This window comes from Dendrobates tinctorius, unplaced genomic scaffold (genome assembly GCF_039654945.1).
Source record: "Dendrobates tinctorius isolate UK_male_01 unplaced genomic scaffold, ASM3965494v1 ptg000296l, whole genome shotgun sequence".
In the NCBI taxonomy this organism is placed as follows: Eukaryota; Metazoa; Chordata; class Amphibia; order Anura; family Dendrobatidae; genus Dendrobates; species Dendrobates tinctorius.
Window position 1 is genome coordinate 1,265,071 of NW_027361963.1, and position 24,121 is coordinate 1,289,191.

A 24,121-nucleotide genomic window follows, 5' to 3' on the forward strand; every position below is an offset into this window, starting at 1 on the left:
CAAGTCGGCCCCGGATCCGGACTCCTCTTCTATGCACAGGTACGCCATACAGTGGGTCCCCCCGTCAGGGACAGGAACCCAATTGAAGGCGGAGGAGAGGCACCGCCCTTTTTAGCTGTAGGTTCCTGTCCCTGAAGGGCGGATCTCCTCTCTCCGTGGTGCTGTCATGGGTGAGAGAGAAAAGATGACGTTTTCAGCGGTACCATGTTTATTTACATCCGTCTTTTTGATCGCATGTTATTCCACTTTTTGTTCGGCGGTATGATAATAAAGCATTGTTTTTTGCCTTTTTTATGGTGTTCACTAAAGGGGTTAACTAGCAGGATAGTTTTCTAGGTCGGGTCATTACAAATATTTTTACAATGATTTACATTTCTTTTTTTAATTTATTCTGACTCTTACACTTTGTCCCACTATGGGGCAATCTTTTTTTGTAGGCTGATCGCTTCTATAGCATGCAGATGAAGCAGTATCCCCATGCTACAGAAGCTATCAGCGTTGCGCTTACTGCACTGACCTGAGAGACTTCCTGATCATGACAGGGAATTTCTCAGCTCGGGTTACCATGACAGTGATTGGGATCCTGTGTCACGCCGCGGGGTCTCTGATCCAAAGCCAGAGGGTCCGTCAGTCCTATGCCTGCTCCCGGAATGCTGTGATTGTGTTCAGTCTGTGACCGCTCCTGCCACTTAGTGCCGGGTGTCAGGTGTGAGAATCAGCTGACACCCAGCCGCAATCGCCTGCACACCTCCCATGTGCACGGCCGATCTCGATGACGTACTATACCGTCCATGGTCAGACAGGCCCAGGGCACATGGATGGGATAGTACATCGGATGTCAGAGAGGGGTTAAAGGGCCTCTAACACTATATTGAAAATTTGTCCATACAATCGAAAATAAAAATTGCCTGGAGCAACGAAGCACAGAACAACTTTACCTGAGCAATTTAAGACTGCAAAACTGTATTGTCCCTCCCCCTCCGCTTTATTTTCAAAAACAAGGCCCTGCGTTTCTCCCCCTTTCCAGTTACTTGTTATGGAAGCGCTCCAGGTCTTGTGTGGGATTTTTAACTTCTTGGCCAGTTAAGGAAAGAAAAAACTGCAGCACAGTGGTTGATTGCGGTTTCTCAAGCGTTGGTCGTATCTTCTCGAAATACGTGCTGAAAAGCTGTGAGACGTTGGGTTATAGATATGATTGTTCTGTGTAAACGCTGAAATCTATTCTCTTCATGTTTCTCCTAGGACTTCACTCACCTTCTCCTCCTCACTGTCCATTATAATTACATCCCGTCCTGTGTAAACGGCTGCGAAGGATCGGTCATCATTGTCTTGTACCTGCTTCCTTTGCAGCCATTCTTTTACCTATCGGATATGAACCAAACAAAATACATTATATACGACCCAGCGACCTATGCGTGAACAGCGGGATCACTGGAAGTAGCTTACTGTTAGCGTTTTTGGCACAGATGGTCTACGCCTGTGTCTTAAAATTAGGAGTGCCATGAGGTGGTATCCAACCAGAGCCTTGTCAGTGTCACTAAGTATTTGATCCGACCTCGCCTTCTCAAAGATGGCGGTCACATTTTTTTTAGACGCTTTTAGTATTTTGCAGCATTCTGCATTTGTGAGCGGCAGGAGACCCAACCTGTATGTGTCATGGAGAGAGAAAAAAACGACAAGTTATAATAATATTTATCCATTTATATGGCGCTATTAATTCCATACATACATTTGCACATTCTGTATGAATACTTGGATAATTTGCGGAAAGCACAAAGCAATGACTATCCAATGCTTACCCATTTTTCAGGCTTTTAGGTTTCTTCTCATTGAGTCCCTGTTCAATTTTTTTTAATCCCTCTAGAAAAGATTTTGCGTGGATTTTGGCTTCCTCATCCAGGTCACCAGTCAGAAACAAAACCAATTGGCGCACATTTGCGATATATTTTTTCATGGTATTTTCATCTCTTTTGAGTTTTGACAGTGCATCAAAATAGGCCATGGTCTTATCAAGTTCCTTCATAAAATTTGGGGTGATTTCCCCAGGGCTGACATAAGAAAGAAATCTGGCCACATTGTTTACCTGAAATTAAGCACACGACATACATTAGGACTGGAGCATTCTTAGGCCTGTTTCACACTTCCATTTGTCTCCATCAGTCAAGATCCGCCGTTTGGCAAAAAAAACCCGGATCCGCCGTTTTTCTTGGCGGATCCATTTTTTCCCCATAGACTTGTATTACCGGCAGCTCTTGACGGATGGGCATCCGTTGGATCCGTTTTTTTGCGAATCCGCCAAGATTTTGGCGTCAGCTGACAAGACTGGACGGACAATGCAACGCTTTTCTGGCTGGCCGGATCCGCACTTTACACTGCGCATGCGCAGCAGAATCGCCTTTGGAGTAAATTTAACCCTAAATCCCGGTCTGGCGGCTGAGAAAAAAATATCTCTCTCTCCGACAGCGGTTCCTTTAAATTTCATCCTTCGCCGGATCAGTCAAAAAAACGGTCCGGTGCCACCCATTGATGTCTGTACGCAGGCGGATCCGTTTTCCGCCATTTTGGCGGATTACAACTGACAGTAAAAACTGATGTGTGAAACAGGCCTAAGGCGTATTAATCAGCTACACGCAGCCTGACGGCACATCAAACTTGCCATTCGCTCCACAGAAACCTCGGAATAGGTCTTCTGTAAAGATTCTTTAAAACTTGTCAACACCGGAGATGTTACATCGTGTTTCTGTCGCCGCAACCTGGCATGTGACAAATTTTTTTGCAGGTGTAACCTGAAACAGATATAGGCACATTAGGGCACATAGTAGGTTTTCTTTACTTAGAATTGGTGTTAAACATTTTTTTTCCTCCATCAGGGCCCATGAGCTTCAAGCTACGCCACTGATCAAGATCTGACTACACCGTCCATACGCAGGGCGTCACCGGAGACCAGGTGAGGACTTCCCACCCACCAAAGGCAGCCACCTTGTTTGGCCAGACAACCCCCATCACTACCCAAAAAAACACCATTTACCAGGGTTCTGAGGTCCCAGAGACCGGCTGCATGCTCTTTTTTTTTTTGTTTGTTCTGGTTGAGTCAAGAGTGTAGGCACACAATGCATGGAGACCCAGGAGAGATTTGCCTGCATGATGTATAACGCACATTGCGTGTATATGTCACACGACTCAACCAGGAAGAGGACACATGGCCGGCCCCCGGGACCACCCTGTATACCTGCTGGCAGTGATGATTGCCTAATAATGCATGCAACATACATTAGGAGTTGGCATGTATATATTCACCAGATACTGAGATGATCCAGACAGTGTCCGTGTACCCTGCTATCCGATTAAAGGGAATCGGTCACCCATATTTAGTGATATCATGTAAAGATATCACTAAATTGTGTGTCCCTTAAGGATTCTATGAGGGCTTTTGACTCCCCCCGACCCCGCACCTTTGAGGCATAAATACCTTTTTTAGCTTGTTGGGGATGCATGCAAATCGCCGCGGTCTGGTCCGATGGGCGTGGGTTAGTGGTCTTCTCTCCCCCCACCTCCTCGGCTTGCTTCACGTAATCTTCGTCTGTGAATACCACAGACACCGTTGGTTTCCGCGCTTCTGCAATGTAAAGACCCCCGGCGCCTGCGCAGTATGCTTTGCCCAACTGTGGGCGATGCCTATAAGTGCTACTGCGCAAGCGCTGGTATTTTCCAGCACGGTCTATGCCCCGGAAGTGTGTCCTGCATGTGAAGACTTCCGGGTCATAGACCGCGCTGGAAAATGCTTGCGCAGTAGCGATTATAGGCATCGCCCACAGTTGGGCAAAGCATACTGCGCAGGCGCTGGGGGCCTTTACATTGCGGAAGCGCGGAAACCAACGGCGTCTGTGGTATTCACAGACGAAGATTACGTGAAGCAAGCCGAGGAGGTGGGGGGGGGGGGGGGGAGAAGACTACTAAGCCATGCCCATCGGACCGGACGGCGGCGATTTGCATGCATCCCCAACAAGATAAAAAGGTATTAAATACAAAAGACCTCGGTGGCAAAAACAATGCCAATTGGCAAAATGCCAAGGCTCCCTAAACAGGGAAACGAAATATCCGCTCAAACAGAACATGAGTATAAGGAGAAAAAACGAGCTAATAGGTAATAATTAGTAAAAAGTATAATTTTATTAAATACATCATCAAGCTGACATCAATTAAACGTATAAAAATACATATGATGAGACTAAGACAGGAAGGATCAGGTGCGTCACAAGAGGGACACCAATGCCCATATTTTTTAACTTGTCTTTATTTTTAATTTTCAAACTTTCTAGTTGGACCCTTATGACCTATTTGGATCCACCATCATCTGTGTCCATTTCCTACCATCTGCCCTTGCGGATTTCGTCTTCTTGCTACGTTGGATTTCTATTGTTGTAACAATACATTTTTGTCAATTGCTTGTTTTGTATTTTGTTTACTTGCTTTATTGTATGTATTTTTGTAAAGCTTATATTACAATATTCGTACTTATATGTATTGTCTTATGCACTTTGCACTTTTACGGTGCTTTATGTTCATGTGCAATGCTTTTCTTGATCCCATACTATTCTATTACTATATCTGCATAGGGTTAAATTATTGTAGATATTATTGTTATGGATCGTTTTTATTGTTCTGCTGGTGGCAACGACTGGTATTTATTATACACTGCACCATTGTGACACCCTATTGGGTTAATCGCTTGTGTTATTGCTGCCATGGTTTTTTGCATCGTTGCTCCTGTGACACAGCGGCGCTGTGTGCGCGTGCGCCCTGTGCGCCGAGTCTCTGGGGATGCAGGGGGCGTCTTCCATGTCCCTTGCGCGCTCATTGGGAATCTCCCTCCCTCTGCACGCGCTCCCAGGGACTTGATGTCTTCCTGCTTCTGCCGGGTCCCATGGCGTTGCAGTGCGCACGTGCCGACTTCAGCGCTGCTATTGGCTCTGTGCCCACCAGTTGATTAGGTCACATGTGTTCATAAGGTCCTTCTACACACGATATAGACATTCCCCTTGATAAAGCGGTGCTTAGTGCACGCGAAACGTGCGTTGGGGCTCTTCCACCCGGTCCTGGGGTCTCCTTTGCTGCCCTTTATACCTTGCGGTGAGTCTCCTTTATTAGGTCTTAGTCTGGCATTGTTATTCATGAGTTCTTCAGCAGATTATCTATTGTAGATTTTATTTGCACATACATATCGTTACCTCCCTCATGTTTACATGCTATGCATACTTAGACCATTTACCCTTTTGAGACTCTCCTTTGCGTTCATACCCTCTGCTTGGACATATACTTGTCATTAATCCTTTATTGTCATGGTATTCAAGCATATATGGGCATTGGTGTCCCTCTTGTGATGCACCTGGTCCTTCCTGTCTTAGTCTCATCATGTGTATTTTTATACGTTTAATTGATGTCAGCTTGATGATGTATTTAATAAAATTATACTTTTTACTAATTATTAGCTCGTTTTTTCTCCTTATACTCAAGATAAAAAGGTATTTATGCCTCAAAGGTGCGGGTTCGGGGGAAGTCAAAAGCCCGACTAGAATCCTTATGGGACGCACAATTTAGTGATATCTTTACATGATATCACTAAATATGGGTGACAGATTCCCTTTAAATAACTGATGTACACAAAGATATATCTGCACATGCCTACTTATAATAATCTACCTGTTACACAGTACAGAAGCCTAATGGTAAATGGAACTTACTGAGAGGTTTCACCGCTGACGCCGGCTGCGTCACAATCTGGGGTCCTAAGGAGAGGAAGGTAAATCTGCATTGGTACTTTGTGAAGACTTTCATATCCGCCACTTAGCTTTCCACCCGGCATCTCACCTCTGAAGATGCCACCCAGCTTTACATTAACTTCGTGCTATAGGACAGGTTACCTGTCATGGGGCACTAAGACATCATTGGCTTGTCTGTTGACAAGCTGATTTTACAAAAGTGGTCGCGTCACCCGTAGCTGGGTGCACAAATCCGTGTCTTTATGCAAAGAAATTGGAAGCAACTTTTGCATGTTCCCTGGCGCAGATTGAGTCATAAAATGCAATGTGATCGTACCCTAACAAACTCAATACACTAAACCCTATTTTTTTTTTAAATTGAAGGTATTTCCACACTGCTTTTTAGTGCCCTAATCTGTGCTGAAGAACACTAAAAATGCAGTTTATTCATTGAATGCACAGATTTGCCGCATTGGAAAACAAATAGGCGACTCCCCGTGGATCATGCATCTACAGCTGCTGCCCAGATCTCCACCTTCTTCTGGCACACATGTATCTGCCACCCAGCTTTCCATAAGGGTAGAAGGAGCTGTATATTTACCTTATTGAGGGCCTATTGAAGACCGTGCATCCACGGCCCTCCAAAAAATCTGCAAAAAATTCCTTGGGATCTTCAAACTTGCTCTTCTTGAAATCGAGGGAGTTATATGGAACTGCAGATAAATATTTAATGATATTGTTCTGTTTCCTCTTTGCTTCCTTCAAAACGTTGTTGCGCTCCTCTTCAGAAGCCGTTTTCATGCAGGTCTTGCACAGATGCCTAGATAAGTTGCGCTGTAAAGTCTTGCACATCTTGCAAAAAAGTTGTTTGAACTGCCTTTTAGACATCATTCGGTCTAGAAGTCGCACCGGACCACAAGACGCACCTAGGTTTTAGAGGAGGAAGTTAGGAACAAAAAATTGAAGCAAAAAATGTGGTCAATTCTGTACTTAACCCCTTTCTGCCATATGACGTACTATCCCGTCCATGTGCCCTGGGCCTTAGTGCCCATGGACGGTATAGTATGTCATATGCGATCAGCGGCGCTCATGGGGGGAGCGCAGCTGATTGTGGCAGGCACATTAACCCCTGGCACACTGCGGGGGCAAAGAGAAGAATCGCACAGGGGGGGCTCCCTGCGTGCTTCCCTGAGACCCTCGGAGCAACGCGATGTGTCCGCGCTGCTCCAAGAGCCTCCTCCCTGCAAGCCCCCGGATCCAGTATGGCCGCGGGGGCCTTCGAGGTCCTGCAGGGAGGCGGCTTTCTCAGTGCCTGCTGTGAGCAGGTGCTGAGAAAGCCTCCAGCAGTGCCTGTCAGATCGCTGACCTGACACAGTGCACTGCAAAGTGTCAGATCAGCAATCTGACACTATACAGTGATGTCCCCACCTGGGACAATATCAAAGTTAAAAAAAAAACCACAAGTGTAAAAATAATTTTTAAAAAAAATTCCCTAATAAAATCAAAACCAATAAAAATACACATTCAGTATCGCCGCGTCCGTAACGACCCGCCCTATAAAACGGTCCCACTAATTAATTGCTTTAGTGAACCCCTAAAAAAAAGGCAAAAAACAATGCTTTATCATCATACCGCCGAACAAAAAGTGCAATAACACGTGATCAAAAAGACGGATATAAATATCCATGGTACCGCTGAAAATGTCTTCTTGTCCCGCAAAAAACGAGCCGCCACACAGCGTCATCAGCGAAAAAATAAAAAAGTTATAGCTCGCAGAATAAAGCGAAGCAAAAATAAATATTTTTATATAAATTTGTTTTTATTGTATAAAAGCGCCAAAACATAAAAGACGACAAATGAGGTATCGCTGTAATCGTACTGACCCGAAGAATAAAATCGCTTTATCAATTTCACCGCACGCGGAACGGTGTAAACGCCTCCCCAAAAGAAATTCATGAAATGCTAGTTTTTGTTCATTCTGCCTCCCAAAAATCGGAATAAACAGCGATCAAAAATGTCACGTGCCCAAAAATGGTACCAATAAAAACGTCAACTCATCCCGCAAAAAATAAGACCTCACATGAGTCGGTGGGTCAAAATATGGAAAAATTATAGCTCTCAAAATGTGGTGATGCAAAAACTATTTTTACAATAAAAAGCATCTTTTAGCGTGTGACAGCCGCCAAACATAAAAACCGCCATAAATAGTTAATCAAACCCCCCGTTATCACCCCCTTAGTAAGGGAAAAATAATAAAATTAAAAGAAAATGTATTTATTTCCATTTTCCCGTTAGGGCTAGGGTTAGGGGTGTTGGGGTTAGGGTTGGAGTTAGAATTGGGGGGCTTCCACTGTTTGGGCACATCAGGTGCTCTCCAAACGCGACATGGCGTCTGATCTCAATTCCAGTCAATTCTGCTTTGAAAAAGTCAAACGGCGCTCCTTCCCTTCCAAGCTCTGCCATGCGCGGCTGCGCCCAAACAGTGGTTTACCCCACATATGGGGTATCAGCCTTCTCAGGACAAATTACACAACAACTTTTGGGGTCCAATTTCTCCTGTTACCCTTGGGAAAATAAAAAATTGGGGGCAAAAATATGATTTTTGTGGAAAAAAAATATGATTTTTTTATTTTTATCGCTCTACGTTATAAATTTCTGTGAAGCACTTGGGGGTTCAAAGTGCTCACCACACATCTAGATAAATCCCTTGGTGGGGTTTCCACTGTTCAGGCACATCAGGGGCTCTTCAAACGCGACATGGCGCCCGATCTCAATTCCAGCCAATTTTGCGTCAAACGGCGCTCTTTCCCTTCTGAGCTCTCCCATGCACCCAAACAGCGGTTTATCCCCACATATGGGGTACCAGCGTACTCAGGAAAAATTGCACAATAACTTTTCGAGTCCTGTTTCCCTTGGGAAAACAACTGGGGGTGAAAACAATTTTTTTTGGAAACATTTTTTTTTAATTGTATGGCTGTACGTTATAAACTTATGTGAAGCCCTTGGGGGTTCAAAGTTCTCACCACATATCTAGATAAGTTCCTTGGGGGTCTAGTTTCCAAAATGGGGTCACTTGTGGGGGGTTTCCACTGTTTAGGCACATCAGGGGCTCTCCAAACGTGACATGGCGTCCGATCTGAATTCCAGCCAATTTTGCGCAGAAAAAGTCAAACTGCGCTCCTTCCCTTCTGAGCTCTGCCATGCACCGAAACAGTGGTTCCCTCCCACATATCAGATATCAGCGTAGTCAGGACAAATTGCACAATAACTTTTGTAGACCAATTTCTCCTGTTACCCTTGGTAAAATAAAAAAAAATATTGGACCTGAAGTATTTTGTGAAAAAAGTTAAATGTTCATTTTTTTTTTTTTTAAACAGTCAAAAAATTCCTGTGAAGCACCTGAAGGGTCAATAAACTTGTATGTTTAAAAAAAACAAAAACAAAAAAAAAACAACACATTTTTTACTTCAGATCCAATTTGTTTTATTTTTCCCAAGGGTAACAGGAGAAATTGGACCCCAAAGTTGTACATTTTGTCCTGAGTACGCCGATACCTGATATGTGGGGGTAAACCACTGTTTGGGCGCATGGCAGAGCTTGGAAGGGAAGGAGCGCCGTTTGACTTTTTCAACGCAAAATTGGATAGAATTGAGATTAGCATTTCGCGTTTGGAGAGCCCCTGATGTACCTAAACAGTGGAAACCCCCAATTCTAACTCTAACCCTAACCTCAGCCCTAACCCTAATAGGAAAATGGAAATACTTTTTTTTAATTTTATTATTTTTCCCTAACTAAGGGGGTGATAACGGGAGGTTTGATTTACTATTTATAGCTGGTTTTTATGTTTGGCAGCTGTCACACGCTAAAAGACGCTTTTTATTGCAAAAAATATTTTTTGCGTCACCACATTTTGAGAGCTATAATTTTTCCATATTTTGACCCACCGAGTCATGTGGGGTCTTGTTCTTTGCGGGAAGAGTTGACTGTTTTATTGGTACCATTTTCGGGCACGTGACTTTTTTGATCACTTTTTATTCCGATTTTTGGGAGGCAGAATGAACAAAAACCAGCAATTCATGAATTTCTTTTTTTTGGGGGGGGGCGTTTACACCGTTCCGTGTGTGGTAAGATTGATAAAGCGGTTTTATTCTTCGGGTCAGTACGATTACAGCGATACCTCATTTGTATAATTTTTTTTATGTTTTTGCGCTTTTACACAAAAACTATTTTATAGAAAAAATTATTTTTGCATCGCTTTATTCTGTGAGCTATAACTTTTTTATTTTTTTGCTGATGACGCTGTGTGGCGGCTCGTTTTTTGTGGGACAAGATGACGTTTTCAGCGGTACCATGTTTATTTATATCCATCTTTTTTATCACGTTTTATTGCACTTTTTGTTCGGCGGTATGATAAAGCATTGTTTTTTGTCTAGTTTTTAATTTATTTTTTTACGGTGTTCAGTGAAGGGATTAACTAGTGAGACAGTTTTATAGGGAGGGTCGTTGTGGGTGCGGCAATACCAAATATGTGTACTTATATTGTTTTTTTAGTTACTGTATATACTCGTGTATAAGCAGAGATTTTCAGCCCATTTTTTTGGGCTGAAAGTCCCCTCTCGGCTTATACACAAGTCATATACCTGGGGGTCGGCGGGGGAGGGGTAGCGGGGGTGTCAGAGATCATACTTACCCCTCCTGGTGCGATCTCTGCAGCCCCCCCGCTTCTCCCACGGTCTCCCTTCCTGCCTTCAGCGGTCACGTGGTACTGCTCATTACACTCATGAATAAACGCATATTCATGAGTGTAATGAGCGGTACCACGTGACCGCTGAAGGCAGACCGTGGGAGAAGCGGGGCTGCAGAGACCGCACCAGGAGGGGGTAAGTATATCCAATGTCCATCTCTGCTCATTTCTGTCTGCTGCGTCCTGTGTGACATTTAGGCAGCAAAGGGCGCGGTGACGTGGTTAGTGCGCGCCGCGCCCTCTGCTGGCTGAACACTCACTGACGCAGGAAGCGGCAGACAGCAGTGAGCAACGATGGACCCAGGACAGCTGAATATCTCAGGTGCTGGGTCCTGAGCAGGAGAGGGGAGTATGGCTTTTTTTTTTTGCAGCAGCAGCAGCATATGGGGGCATAACATATGAAGCATCTTATGGGGGTAGCATATTGGGGCATATTCTATGAAGCAGCATATGGGGTCTACTCTATGGGGCAGCATATGGGGGTATAGTCTATGGAGCAGCATATGGGGGCATAGTCTATAGAGCAGCATATGGGGGCATAGTCTATGGAGCAGCATATGGGGGCCTAGTCTATGGGGCAGCATATGGGGGCATAGACTATGGGGCAGCATATGGGGGCATAGACTATGGGGCAGCATATGGGGGCATAGACTATGGGGCAGCATATGGGGGCATATTCTATGGAGCAGCATATGGGGGCATAATCTATGGAGCAGCATATGGGGGGATATTCTATGGAGCAGCATATTGGGGCAGCATATGGGGGCATATTCTATGGAGCAGCATATGGAGGCATATTCTATGGAGCACCATATGGGGGCATATTCTATGGGGCAGCATATGAGGGCATAATCTATGGAGTATCATATGGGGCATAATCTATGGAGCATTTTATGGGGAATCATCTATGGAGCATTTTATGGGGGCATAATCTATGGAGCATTTTATGGGGGCATAATATATGGAGCATCTTATGGGGCCATAACCTTTATGGAGCATTATATGGGGCATATTATTCTATGGAGCATCTTATGGGGGCATTATTAACCTTTATGGAGCATTATATGGGGTGTATTTTGTATGGAGCATCTTATGGGGGAATAATCTATGGGGCACCATCTATGTAGCATCTTATGGGGGCATAATCTATGGGGCATCTGATGGGGGCATAATCTATGGAGCATTTTATGGGGGCATAATCTATGGAGCATCTTATGGGGCCATAACCTTTATGGAGCATTATATGGGGCATATTATTCTATGAAGCATCTTATGGGGGCATTATTAACCTTTATGGAGTATTATATGGGGTGTATTTTGTATGGAGCATCTTATGGGGGCATAATCTATGTAGCATCTTATGGGGGCATACTATTCTATGGAGCATCTTATGGGGCCATTATTAACCTTTGTACAGCATTATATGGGGTGTATTTTGTATGAAGCATCTTATGGGGCCATCATGAACTGTATGGAGCATTATATGGGGCTCCTGATTCAATATGGATATTTAAAAACATTTAAACTACTGATGTCTCAATTAATTTTACTTTTATTGGTATCTATTTTTATTTTTGAAATTTACCAGTAGCTGCTGCATTTTCCACCCTAGGCTTATACGCGAGTCAATAAGTGTTCCCAGTTTTTTGTGGCAAAATTAGGGGGGGTCGGCTTATACACGAGTATATACGGTCTATGTATTTATTGGTAAAATATTTATTTAATATTTATTTTTTAATTTTTAACTTTATTACATTGTCCCAGGATGGGACATCAATATATAAAGTCAGATCGCTGATCTGACACTTTGCACAGCACAGCAAACTGACAGGCAGTGAAGGAGGCTTGCCGGCGCCTACTTTCAGCAGGCGCTCGCAAGCCACCTCACTGAAGGACCTGGAAGGACCCTGCGGCCATCTTGGAGCTGGGGGGGTCTCCATGGAGACCTCCGGAACAACGCGATCGCATCGGGCTGTTCCGGTGGGAACACGCAGGGAGCCCCCTCCCTGCGTGATGCTTCTCTATGTCGCTGTCAGTACTGACAGCGGCATCAGAGGGATTAAATGCCCTCAATCGGTGCTAGCACCGATCGTGGGCGTTGCTGCAGGGTGTCAGCTGTCACATACAGATGACACCCGCACCCGGTCACCGCGGCCTCACACAGTACTAGTACTACTGCGGGCAGAAATGCAGTTCCCGCAGAGCACTACTAGTATGGCAAAGGACAGGAAGGGGTTAAGGAACACCCAACACTCTGGTCCACAATTCTTTCTTGGAAAAAGGGTTCGAAAACTATGTGGGCTTGATATCTACTCTTCCCCATTTCAGCCATTCGTGGGTCATCCTCGATTTCTGGGAGGGAAACCTTCTTTGATATACAAAGTACTAGAGACACAGGGTTGTACTAAAGAAGAACATTTAATGAATGACGACTTCTCGCTGCTCACTTTCGACACGGCGTCACAAAGGTTTCCAGCACTTATGGGCAAACCCTTTATCTTTCTACAGGCGCGTAGCCTGGCGCGGGTGGTTAGCACGAAGAGTTCAGAACCCAAATTAGGGAGGCATCTAGACACCTTTATTAAATGGAACTTTATCCCAAATTTCATCCACAACCAAAATCTACTCAATAATAAGGATGCGAGGGTTTTGGGAAGGGAAATTGAAGGGTCCAGGCAAGTGAAGAGAGGATATGCCAGGGTCTAAAATGGAAGACTTTCTAAAAGCCAAACTGACCCAAAAGAAAATGATCCCTTATAATAGCTACACTGACATGGCTTTGCTGATATTCTATAGGGCATACAGTGCCTTGCGAAAGTATTCGGCCCCCTGGAACTTTTCAACCTTTTCCCACATATCATGCTTCATCACCCTGAACACACCATCCCCACTGTCAAACATGGTGGTGGCAGCATCATGGTTTGGGGCTGCTTTTCTTCAGCAGGGACAGGGAAGATGGTTAGAATTGATGGGAAGATGGATTGAGCCAAATACAGGACCATTCTTGAAAAAAACCTGTTGGAGTCTGCAAAAGACCCGAGACTGGGACGGAGATTTGTCTTCCAACAAGACAAAGATCCCAAACATAAAGCAAAATCTACAATGGAATGGTTCTCAAATAAACGTATCTAGGTGTTAGAATGGCCAAGACACAGTCCAGACTGGAATCCAATCGAGAATCTGTGGAAAGAGCTGAAAACTGCTGTTCACAAACGATCTCCATCCAACCTCACTGAGCTTGAGCTGTTTGACAAGGAAGAATGGGCGAGAATTTCAGTCTCTCGATGTACAAAACTGACAGAGACATACCCCAAGCGACTGCAGCTGTAATCGCAGCAAAAGGTGACGCAACAAAGTATTAAGTTAAAGGGGCTGAATAATATTGCACGCCCCACTTTTCAGTATTTTAATTTCCACAAAAATTTAAAATAACAATAAAATTAGTTCAACTTCACAATTGTGTTCCACTTGTTGATTCTTCGCCAAAAAATTTACATTTGGTATCTTTATGTTTGAAGCATGATATGTGGGAAAAGGTTGAAAAGTTACAGGGGGCCGAATACATTCGCAAGGCACTGTATATAACCCCTTACATACAATCAAAGATGTCTCCGGGGACTACCTATTCATGGCATTGAAGTCATTCAACGCTTGTTTCCCGGCCTCTTTGCCCCATCTGAGAGAGAATGATGGGGACAGAACCATCACTAATGGATCACTAACAGATCACCATACAGTATCATTTTATCAGCAGCACATCTACAGTTTACACCTCATAGTCCTCCATACAGTATAATACACTCCCCATAGTCCTCCATATAGTATAATACACTCCTCATAGCCCTCCATATATTAAAATACACTGCTCAGTCCTCCATATAGTATAAATATAGTCCTCCTAGCCCTCCATATATTAAAATACACTGCTCAGTCCTCCATATAGTATAATACAATCCTCATAGTTCTCAATATAGTATAATGCACCGCCATAGTCATCCATGTAGTACAATTCACTTCCCATAGTATAATGCACTCCATAGTTATTCATATAATGTATTCCCCATAGTACTCGAAACAGTATAACGCAGCCCACATATAGTATAATGCAGCCACCCCATAGAGCATAATGCAGCCCCGCCATACAATATAATGTAACCCCCCATAGAATATCATGCAGCCCCCCAAAATAGTATAATGCAGCCCCTCCATAGAATATATGGCAACCCCCTCAGAGTATAATGCAACCCCTCATATAGTATAATGTAGCCCCTCCATAAAATACAATGTAGCCCTCCTCATATAGTATAATGCAGCCCCTGCAGAATATAATGTAGCCCCCTCATAGTATAATGAAGCCCCCATACAATATAATCTAGCCCCCCATAGAATATAATGCAGCCCCCCATAGAATACAATGTAGCCTCCTCAAATAGTATAATGTAGCCCCTTCATAGAGTATGATGCAATAACTCCCATAGAATATAATATAATACAGCCCCCCATAGAATATAATGTAGCCCCCCATATTATATAACAGCCTCCCCCATAGAAAATAATGAAAAATTTACCCCCCGTGGTATATAACACAGCCGCATATCATATAGCCCAGCACCACATGGTATATAGCCCAGCATGGTATATAGCATGATATACAGCCCAGCATGGTATATAGCATGGTATATAGCATGATATACAGCTCAGCATGGTATATAGCCCAGCATGGTATATAGCCCAGCATGGTAAACAGCCCAGCATGGTAAACAGCATGGTATATAGCGTGGTATAGAGCCCAGCATGGTATATAGTATGGTATATAGCGTGGTATACAGCCCAGCATGGTATATAGCGTGGTATACAGCCCAGCATGGTATATAGCGTGGTATAGAGCCCGGCATGGTATATAGCGTGGTATAGAGCCCGGCATGGTATATAGCGTGGTATACAGCCCTGCATGGTATATAGCGTGGTATACAGCGTGGTATACAGCCCAGCATGGTATATAGCGTGGTATACAGCCCAGCATGGTATATAGCGTGGTATACAGCCCAGCATGGTATATAGCGTGGCATAGAGCCCAGCATGGTATATAGCGTGGCATAGATCCCAGCATGGTATATAGCGTGGTATAGAGCCCAGCATGGTACAGTCATGGCCAAAAGTTTAGAGAATGACACAAATATTAATTTTTACAAAGTCTACTGCTTCATTTTTTCTAATGGCAATTTGCATATACTCCAGAATGTTATAACGCGTGATCAGCTTAACAGCAATTACTTGCAAAGTCAATATTTGCCTAGAAAATTAACTTTATCCCCCAAAACACATTTCAACATCATTGCAGCCCTGCCTTAAAAGGACCAGCTAACATCGTTTCAGTGATTGCTCCATTAACACAGGTGTGGGTGTTGATGAGGACAGGGCTGGAGATCAATCTGTCATGATTAAGTAAGAATGACACCACTGGACACTTTAAAAGGAGGCTGGTGCTTGGCATCATTGTTTCTCTTCTGTTAACCATGATTATCTCTAAAGAAACACATGCAGTCATCATTGCACTGCACAAAAATGGCCTAACAGGGAAGAGTATCGCAGCTAGAAAGATTGCACCTCAGTCAACAATCTATCGCATCATCAAGAACTTCAAGGAGAGAGGTTCCTTTGTTGCCAAAAAGGCTCCAGGGCGCCCAAGAAAGACCAGCAAGCGCCAGGACCGTCTCTTAAAAGTGTTTCAGCTGCGGGATCGGGCTACCAGCAGGGCAGAGCTTGCTCAGGAATGGCAGCAGGCAGGTGTGAGTGCATCAGCACACACTGTGAGGCGGAGACTCTTGGAGCAAGGCCTGGTCTCAAGGAGGGCAGCAAAGAAGCCACGTCTCTCCAGAAAAAACATCATGGACAGACTGATATTCTGCATGAGGTACAGGGAGTGGACTGCTGAGGACTGGGGTAAATTCATTTTCTCTGACGAATCACCTTTTCGTTTGTTTGGGACATCTGGAAAACGGCTTATTCGGAGACGACCAGGTGAGCGCTACCACCAGTCTTGTCTCACACCAACTGTCAAGCATCCTGAAACCATTCATGTGTGGGGTTGCTTCTCAGCCAAGGGAATGGGCTCTCTCTCAGTTTTGCATAAAAACACAGCCATGAATAAAGAATGGTACCAGAATGTCCTCCAAGAGCAACTTCTCCCAACCGTCCAAGAGCAGTTTGGCGATCAACAATGCCTTTTTCAACATGATGGAGCACCTTGCCATAAAGCAAAGGTGATAACTAAATGGCTCAGGGAACAAAACAGAGATTTTGGGACCATGGCCTGGAAACTCCCCAGATCTTAATCCCATTGAGAACTTGTGGTCAATCATCAAGAGACGGGTGGACAAACAAAAACCTTCAAATTCAGACAAAATAAAAGCATTGATTTTGCAAGAATGGACTGCTATCAGTCAGGATTTGATCCAGAAGTTGATTGAGAGCATGCCAGGGAGAATTGCTGAGGTCCTGAAGAAGAAGAGTCAAAAAGCTTACCCAGTTTTACGTGGCAAAATTAGGTGCCTCGGCTTATTCTCTGGTTGGCTTATACTCGCATATATACGCTGTATATATATTTTATCATCTTTACATTTTCAATTTTTCAAAAAGGAAAAGGGGTAGATGCAAAAGTTTTGGCACTGTGTATTGTTAGTACCAAGTAGCACCACCTTTTACAAGCATCACAGCTTGTAAACAGTTTTTGTAGTGAGAAAAAAAAAAAGCAATTCTTGTTTTTGTGGTATTTTCCTCCATTCTTCCTTGGAGAATTCCTCCCGTTCGGTGAGATTCCTGGGGCGTCTTCCATCCTCTGCTATTTTGAGGTCTCGCCACAGATTTTCAATGATGCTCAGATCAGGGGACTGTGAGGGCCATTGTAAAACCTTCAGCTTGCGCCTTTTGAGATTTTCTACTGTGGATTGTGACGCGTGTTTAGGGTCATTATCCATTTGTAGAAGCCATCCTCTTCCTCTTTTCACCTTCAGCTATTTTTTACAGATGGTGTTACGTTTACATCAAGAATTTGTTGATATTTTATTGAGTCTATTCTTCCCTCTACCTGTGAAATGTTCCCTGTGCCATTGGCTGAAGCACAAACCCCAAAGCTTGATTGATCCACCCCCATGCTTAATGGTTGGCGAGATGTTTTTTTCCTAAAATTCTGTGCCTTTTTTTCCACACATGCCTTTGATCATTGTGGCCACAGAGTTCTATTATAAAATCATCTGTCCGCAGGACTTGTTTCCAAAATGTATCAGGCTTATTTATTCATTTGCATACTTCTGACGCTGAATATTATGGTGAGGATGCAGGAGAGATTTTCTTCTGATGACTATTCCATGAAGGCCATATTTTTACAGGTGTCTCTGAACAGTAGAACAATGTACCACAACTCAAGTCTGATAAATCTTTCTGAAGGTCTTTTGCAGTCAAGCGGGGGTTCCGATTTGCCTCTCTAGCAATCCTATGAGAATCCCTCACAGAAATTTTGCATGGTTTTCCAGACCTTATCTTGACCTCCACTGTTCCTGCTAACTGCCATTTCTTAATTACATTTCTAAGAGGTAAGGGCCACATTGAAAAAAGCTTTGATATCTTCTTAAAGCTTTCTCCTGTTTTGTGGGCCGCCACCATTTTCAGAGTGCTAGGCAACGGCTTAGAAGAACCCATGGCTGCTGTTTTTTGGCACAAGGTTAGAGGAGGCTGGGTTTTTATAAAGCTGGGAATTTGCATCCCCGGACCTTTCCTAACAATGATACTGAATGAGCCATAACCCTAACAGGCTAATTAAGGTCTGAAACCTTGATTAGTTATCTGAGCATACCAATCTCCAAGGGTGCCCAAACTTTTACATTGGCGCATTTTCCGGTCTGTAATTTATTACATTTAAAAAGTGATTATATATATATATATATATATATATATATATATATATATATATATATATATATATATACACACACACACACACATACATATTTTTTTTTTACCAAAAATACAAAGGAAATGTGTCATCTTTAACTTTAGGCCTTTTAGAGATCACTTCACCATTTCATTTGCTTAACCGTTCACAATAACAGTAATTTTGACCAGGGGTGCTCAAACTTTTACATGACACTATAGATTGTGTCATGTGATGAGATGATGGGAGTAGCAGTAGGTGACCACAGATCAGACATGACAGTCTCCCCTGCTCACCCTGCTGATCGGCCCATATTGCGATCTCCTCTTGCGCTCCATGTATAACTGCAACCTTAATATCAATCAGATCGTCACCCTAAAAAGTAAAATGGAAGATGAGCTCAGGTCCCATCACTTCATGGTCAGATGTTGTGGGGTCTTCAGTGTCATCTACCTGATGATCCTCCGGGATGTTGTGATTCTCCTCTGGACAGTCCTGGGGACACAGAGGACGGGGACATCTCTCTGGTGGATTTCTCTTCTTGGATCCATCTGTGGGAGACACAGACTGAATACATGACCTGCCGTGTATCTGTCTATATATGAGACACGTCTCTCAGAACCGGTAATTCTATATTTATGTATCAGGGAATAAATTACATTGTTGTGGTCCTCACCACCGGTACCGAGGTCCCAGCACATTGTGGCCCCAAGTATGAAGTGATAATCAGTTATGCTAAAGCCTAATGCTCTCTGCTCTGCACCCGGAGGATGAGGACCCTGAGGAGAGGGACAGAGAAGACCCTCGTCAGTCAGATGGAGGAGCCGCACTAAGAAACACAACTTCTCCAAGTTTCCCTCCACCAGGGAAGGATCCACAGAGGAGCTGGAGAAAGATCCACATTTCTATCCAGCGGTTTCTTCTTTCCTAATTCACGTAATGGAGATTGGGGGAAGGACGGTTACTATTTACCAGGATTGTTTTCTGAGAGCTCATGAGATCACCATGAGGACACGGCCTCCCTCCTGTACAGAATTCTCTGGGATCACTAAGATGAGAGAACCTGACATCCTCTTATTAAAAGACGAGTTACTGCGTTTTAATTCTTCTTTAAACAGAGATAAATCTCAACATTCCCTCGATATAAACACTAAAATAGGCAGCAAGTGCGCGGAAAGTTCCGAGTTTGACTATTAAGGAGGAAAGTGCCTATCAATGTGTAGGAAGGACACTAGAGAGCAGACACCGAGGTCATGGGCGCTGACTGATGTACACGGGGAGCCAAGGAGAGATTGTCTGCTCAGATTCCACAGAAAAGCCCCATAACACATATTCTACTGAACGAACAACCCTTTACTGGAGACTTACACTGATTATTACCATCATTGTGCGGCCCGATGTCCCTGCAGGGCCAACACCTGCGTCACCATCCCACTTAAGTAGTTTGGAGAAGACATTCTGATCAGACCCCATGAAGAAGAAGAGCGAAGCGCCTAAAATCTTGCTGTCATTCAACTCTTGAGGCTAGAACCGCCGTCCCGTGCATTCTGACGTCATGTTATAAGGCTCGTTAACCCCTTCCTTATATTTTGGGTTCATGCATGGAGGATGCCAGGTGCGCGTATGTGGATCGAGGTCCGATTGCTGCCATTTAGCCACTTCACTGCGGCTGATAGCGCTATTTAAAGGGAACTTGTTAAGTAAAACAATGCTATTAATCTGCAAATATGGGGTTAATCTGCAAGTTAATAGCATTTTAAACCTGCCCGGTGTCAGCACTGAGAGCCCCGCTGATGGGAAGAATTGAACCTTATTCCACGTGGCAGCGTTTGGCTTTCAGTCAGAGTTGCAGCCAGTGCAGCTACAGTCACGGCTCAGTGTATAGAGAGCGGCAGCTGTTACCGTGCCCCCAGCACTGACTGACAGCCGGCTCAGCGTTAGGGCTCCTCATTAGAGCCGGCTGTCAGTCAGTGCCAGGGCGCAGATTCAGCTGCTGATCATTGTACACTGAGGGGTCGGTCACTGAAGCCACACCGGCCGAACCTCTATGGCTGGAAGTCGAACGCTGCCGGGGGGAATAAAGTTAATTTCCTCCTGGCAGAGGGGCTCTCAGTGCAGGAGCCAGGCAAGTTCAAAAGATTATTAACCTGCAGGTTAACCCCATGTCTGAAGGTTAATGTTACTTTACATGACATGTTCCCTTTATGTGGTTGGGTGTCCCATTCTCCTGTCAGTCAGTCACTAAATCACAGCAGTCCAACAAAGCTTTGCTGTGACCGCCAGGGGCCTGGAGAAGACCCGTCTCTGCCGCCAAGGCTTTCCTATGAAGCCCGGTATGAATAAGATCTCAGGTTGAAGTCCCCATTAGTTTTACTTTGTCTCCCAAAATGAGAACAAAAAAAAAAGTATCAAACATATTTGTCATTGTCACATAAACACCATAAGAAAGAAAATTCAGAGCATGAAGAACACCTCCCCAAAAATGCAATACAAGCACAGCGATCAAAAAGGTCACAGATGCCCCCAAAATGGCACCAATAAGAGGTCAGCGCGCCATTCAAGAAGAGAAACAGTCAGAGAGCTCCGATAACGGAAGATAAAGTGATGGGTCTCAGGGAAAGGGCTGAATATTATAAATCATAAAATATATTCTAAAAATATTCCACAAGTTTGGAATCGCAGTGACTGCACTGACCTGGAAAATCGCAGCGAGGTCGCTCTTAGTGCCCTATAAATGCCGAGAAACAGAACCCAAATATAAACGTGGAAATTAGGTGGAACTTTTTCCTGTTTATCAGCACATTAAACGGTAAAATGCACAATTTGTCCCACAAAAAAAGATTTCTAACATCGGTGTAAGGAAAATAACGATGTTCTCACTTATTGAGGAAGGGGAGGAAACAATGGAAAAATGGAAATTAGCCCCATCAGGATGGGACTGAAACATTGATATTAACTACTAGGATTGCTGGGTCCTACATCTCGCGCTAAAGACCCATTCTCTGCGAAGAGGAAATTTGCATATCTTATTTCCCATGGGGCATTGCATGGCTTATAACTCTCCGTACTCAGAAATGTCACTCTCCCCAATGAGAAACACTACCCCCTATAGAGAGCAGTGCGCGGTGATCCAACCTCCTCCAGTACGGAGAGTTCTGTGCTTCTACGCCTGCAGAGCGAGTGGTGAATAGACGCGGGGCCGGAGAACTGCTGGAAAGCCTCCATGTCAGACTGACGGGTGATCGGCTCCACCACGTTCCATCCTTATGTCAGGACAGCGACTCGTGTCTCGAAGTCTGAGGGACGGTCCGGGGCCGATATTTATCCAGGACTTTGTGCACAGAACGGAGAAAGTGATTTGTCACAAAGAAGAAGAGAGAATGAAGGAGGAGTCCAAGGAAGGTGACACAAGTGTCAGCCAAGAGGGAGGAGCCTGACGTCGACCATGACTGATGACGCCATTCAGACTGCACCGATTCTGAGGGACGGACGAGCGACAGCGGATTAGGGGGAAAATCATCAGTAAATTAACCCCGACTCTGCTGAGTAACAATCCACAACAGACTTAGGGACCGAAAGAACTCACAGGAGAAAACGGACAGAAGGACGAGACATCTGCAGAGAAAATGTGACCGATGCTCTAAGGAAGGAGAAAGATTCTGAAAGAAGAGAACGAAGACTCAAGACTGATGAAGACGAGACGACAGCGGAGAAACCGCGACTCACAGATCAGAAGAAAATAATCAGGTAAATGAAAGCTGTTGTCAGACGGAGAAAATGTAGAGAAAACCAGAGCAAGTCTGGAGAAAACTCATCTATTATAGGAGGACGCCGGAGAGACGTCATCACATCCACCGGAGCCAACAAGGAGCCTCGCTGCTCACCTCGTGGTGTAAGAGGCCGGAGCTCCTCCATCATCACGGCCTGGTACCGATCCTGGTGTCCTTCTAGATACTCCCACTCCTCCATGGAGAGATAGACAGCGACGTCCTGACACCTTATAGGAACCTGACAACAACGACACCGTCACAACCCAGAATCCTCCAGTGCTGTATAATGTCCCAGCAGTCACCTCTCCGCTCACCACCCAGAATCCTCCAGTGCCGTCCTGTATAATGTCCCAGCAGTCACCTCTCCGCTCATCATCCAGAATCCTCCAGTCTGCATAATGTCCCAGCAGTCACCTCTCCGCTCATCACCCAGAATCCTCCAGTGCCGTCCTGTATAATGTCCCAGCAGTCACCTCTCAGCTCATCACCCAGAATCCTCCAGTGCCGTCCTGTATAATGTCCCAGCAGTCACCTCTCCGCTCATCACCCAGAATCCTCCAGTCTGCATAATGTCCCAGCAGTCACCTCTCCGCTCATCACCCAGAATCCTCCAGTGCCGTCCTGTATAATGTCCCAGCAGTCACCTCTCAGCTCATCACCCAGAATCCTCCAGTGCCGTCCTGTATAATGTCCCAGCAGTCACCTCTCCGCTCATCACCCAGAATCCTCTAGTGCCGTCCTGTATAGTAACCCAGCAGTCACCTCTCCGCTCATCACCCAGAATCCTCTAGTGCCGTCCTGTATAGTGTCCCAGAAGTCACCTCTCCGCTCATCACCCAGAATCCTCCAGTGCCGTCCTGTATAATGTCCCAGCAGTCACCTCTCAGCTCATCACCCAGAATCCTCCAGTGCCGTCCTGTATAATGACCCAGCAGTCACCTCTCCGCTCATCACCCAGAATCCTCCAGTGCCGTCCTGTATAATGTCCCAGCAGTCACCTCTCCGCTCATCACCCAGAATCCCCCAGTGCCGTCCTCTATAATGTCCCAGCAGTCACCTCTCCACTCATCACCCAGAATCCCCCAGTGCCGTCCTCTATAATGTCCCAGCAGTCACCTCTCCACTCATCACCCAGAATTCTCCAGTGCCCTCCTGTATAATGTCCCAGAAGTCACCTCTCCACTCATCACCCAGAATCCTCCAGTGCCGTCCTGTATAATGTCCCAGCAGTCACCTCTCCGCTCATCACCCAGAATCCTCCAGTGCCGTCCTGTATAATGTCCCAGCAGTCACCTCTCCGCTCATCACCCAGAATCCTCCAGTGCCGTCCTGTATAATGTCCCAGCAGTCACCTCTCCGCTCATCACCCAGAATCCTCCAGTCCTGTATAATGTCCCAGCAGTCACCTCTCCGCTCAGCAGCTCGATCATCTTGTTGCTGAGCTCCAGGATCTTCTTCTTCCTCTCATGTATCGGGGAGTGCGGGAGTGCGGGGGAGGCTCTGTGATGGGGCCCGGGCTCCGCCCTCCTGACTCCTGGAGATGGATGATGGGAGTCACACAGTCGCCCGGTGTCTTCCTCACTATTGTGTAATCCAGTGTATGGAGAGAGACACTTAGGGAGAAGAATTCCTTCCCGACTCCAGATCTGACAATCAGTAGAAATCCCGGGATCAATAACCGTCTCCAGTAATCTGGGGCCATAACCGGGAATATTATTACACTCCAGACAGACATCCCGGCCCCTCTACAGCTTTTATAGGGAATCCCCATGACAACTCCTCCGGGCAGAGAGCTCCACAGAATCCCTGCTCTTACAGTAAAGAATCCTTCTCCTTCTATTCTGGATTTCCTCTTCCCGATGTCGGACTTGTCACATCTACTATATAATTGCCAATCGGCTCTATCACAGCTTCCGGC

The 24,121-nt window shown here is 45.0% G+C and overlaps 1 protein-coding gene across 1 annotated transcript in view; it reads right to left on the reverse strand.

Moving 5' to 3' along the window:
* LOC141073071 (uncharacterized) overlaps positions 1–24,121 on the reverse strand; it is a 47,435-nt gene that overhangs the window by 19,878 nt on the left and 3,436 nt on the right. The window contains exons 3-9 of the mRNA XM_073560399.1: positions 6,361–6,685; positions 5,742–5,786; positions 2,657–2,786; positions 1,800–2,083; positions 1,447–1,645; positions 1,255–1,362; positions 1,032–1,168 (exon numbers count right to left, since the gene is read on the reverse strand). Of these exons, the coding sequence (XP_073416500.1) occupies positions 1,032–1,168; positions 1,255–1,362; positions 1,447–1,645; positions 1,800–2,083; positions 2,657–2,786; positions 5,742–5,786; positions 6,361–6,650 (1,193 nt within the window). The 5' untranslated portion in view covers positions 6,651–6,685. The remainder of the gene's footprint in view (positions 1–1,031; positions 1,169–1,254; positions 1,363–1,446; positions 1,646–1,799; positions 2,084–2,656; positions 2,787–5,741; positions 5,787–6,360; positions 6,686–24,121) is intronic.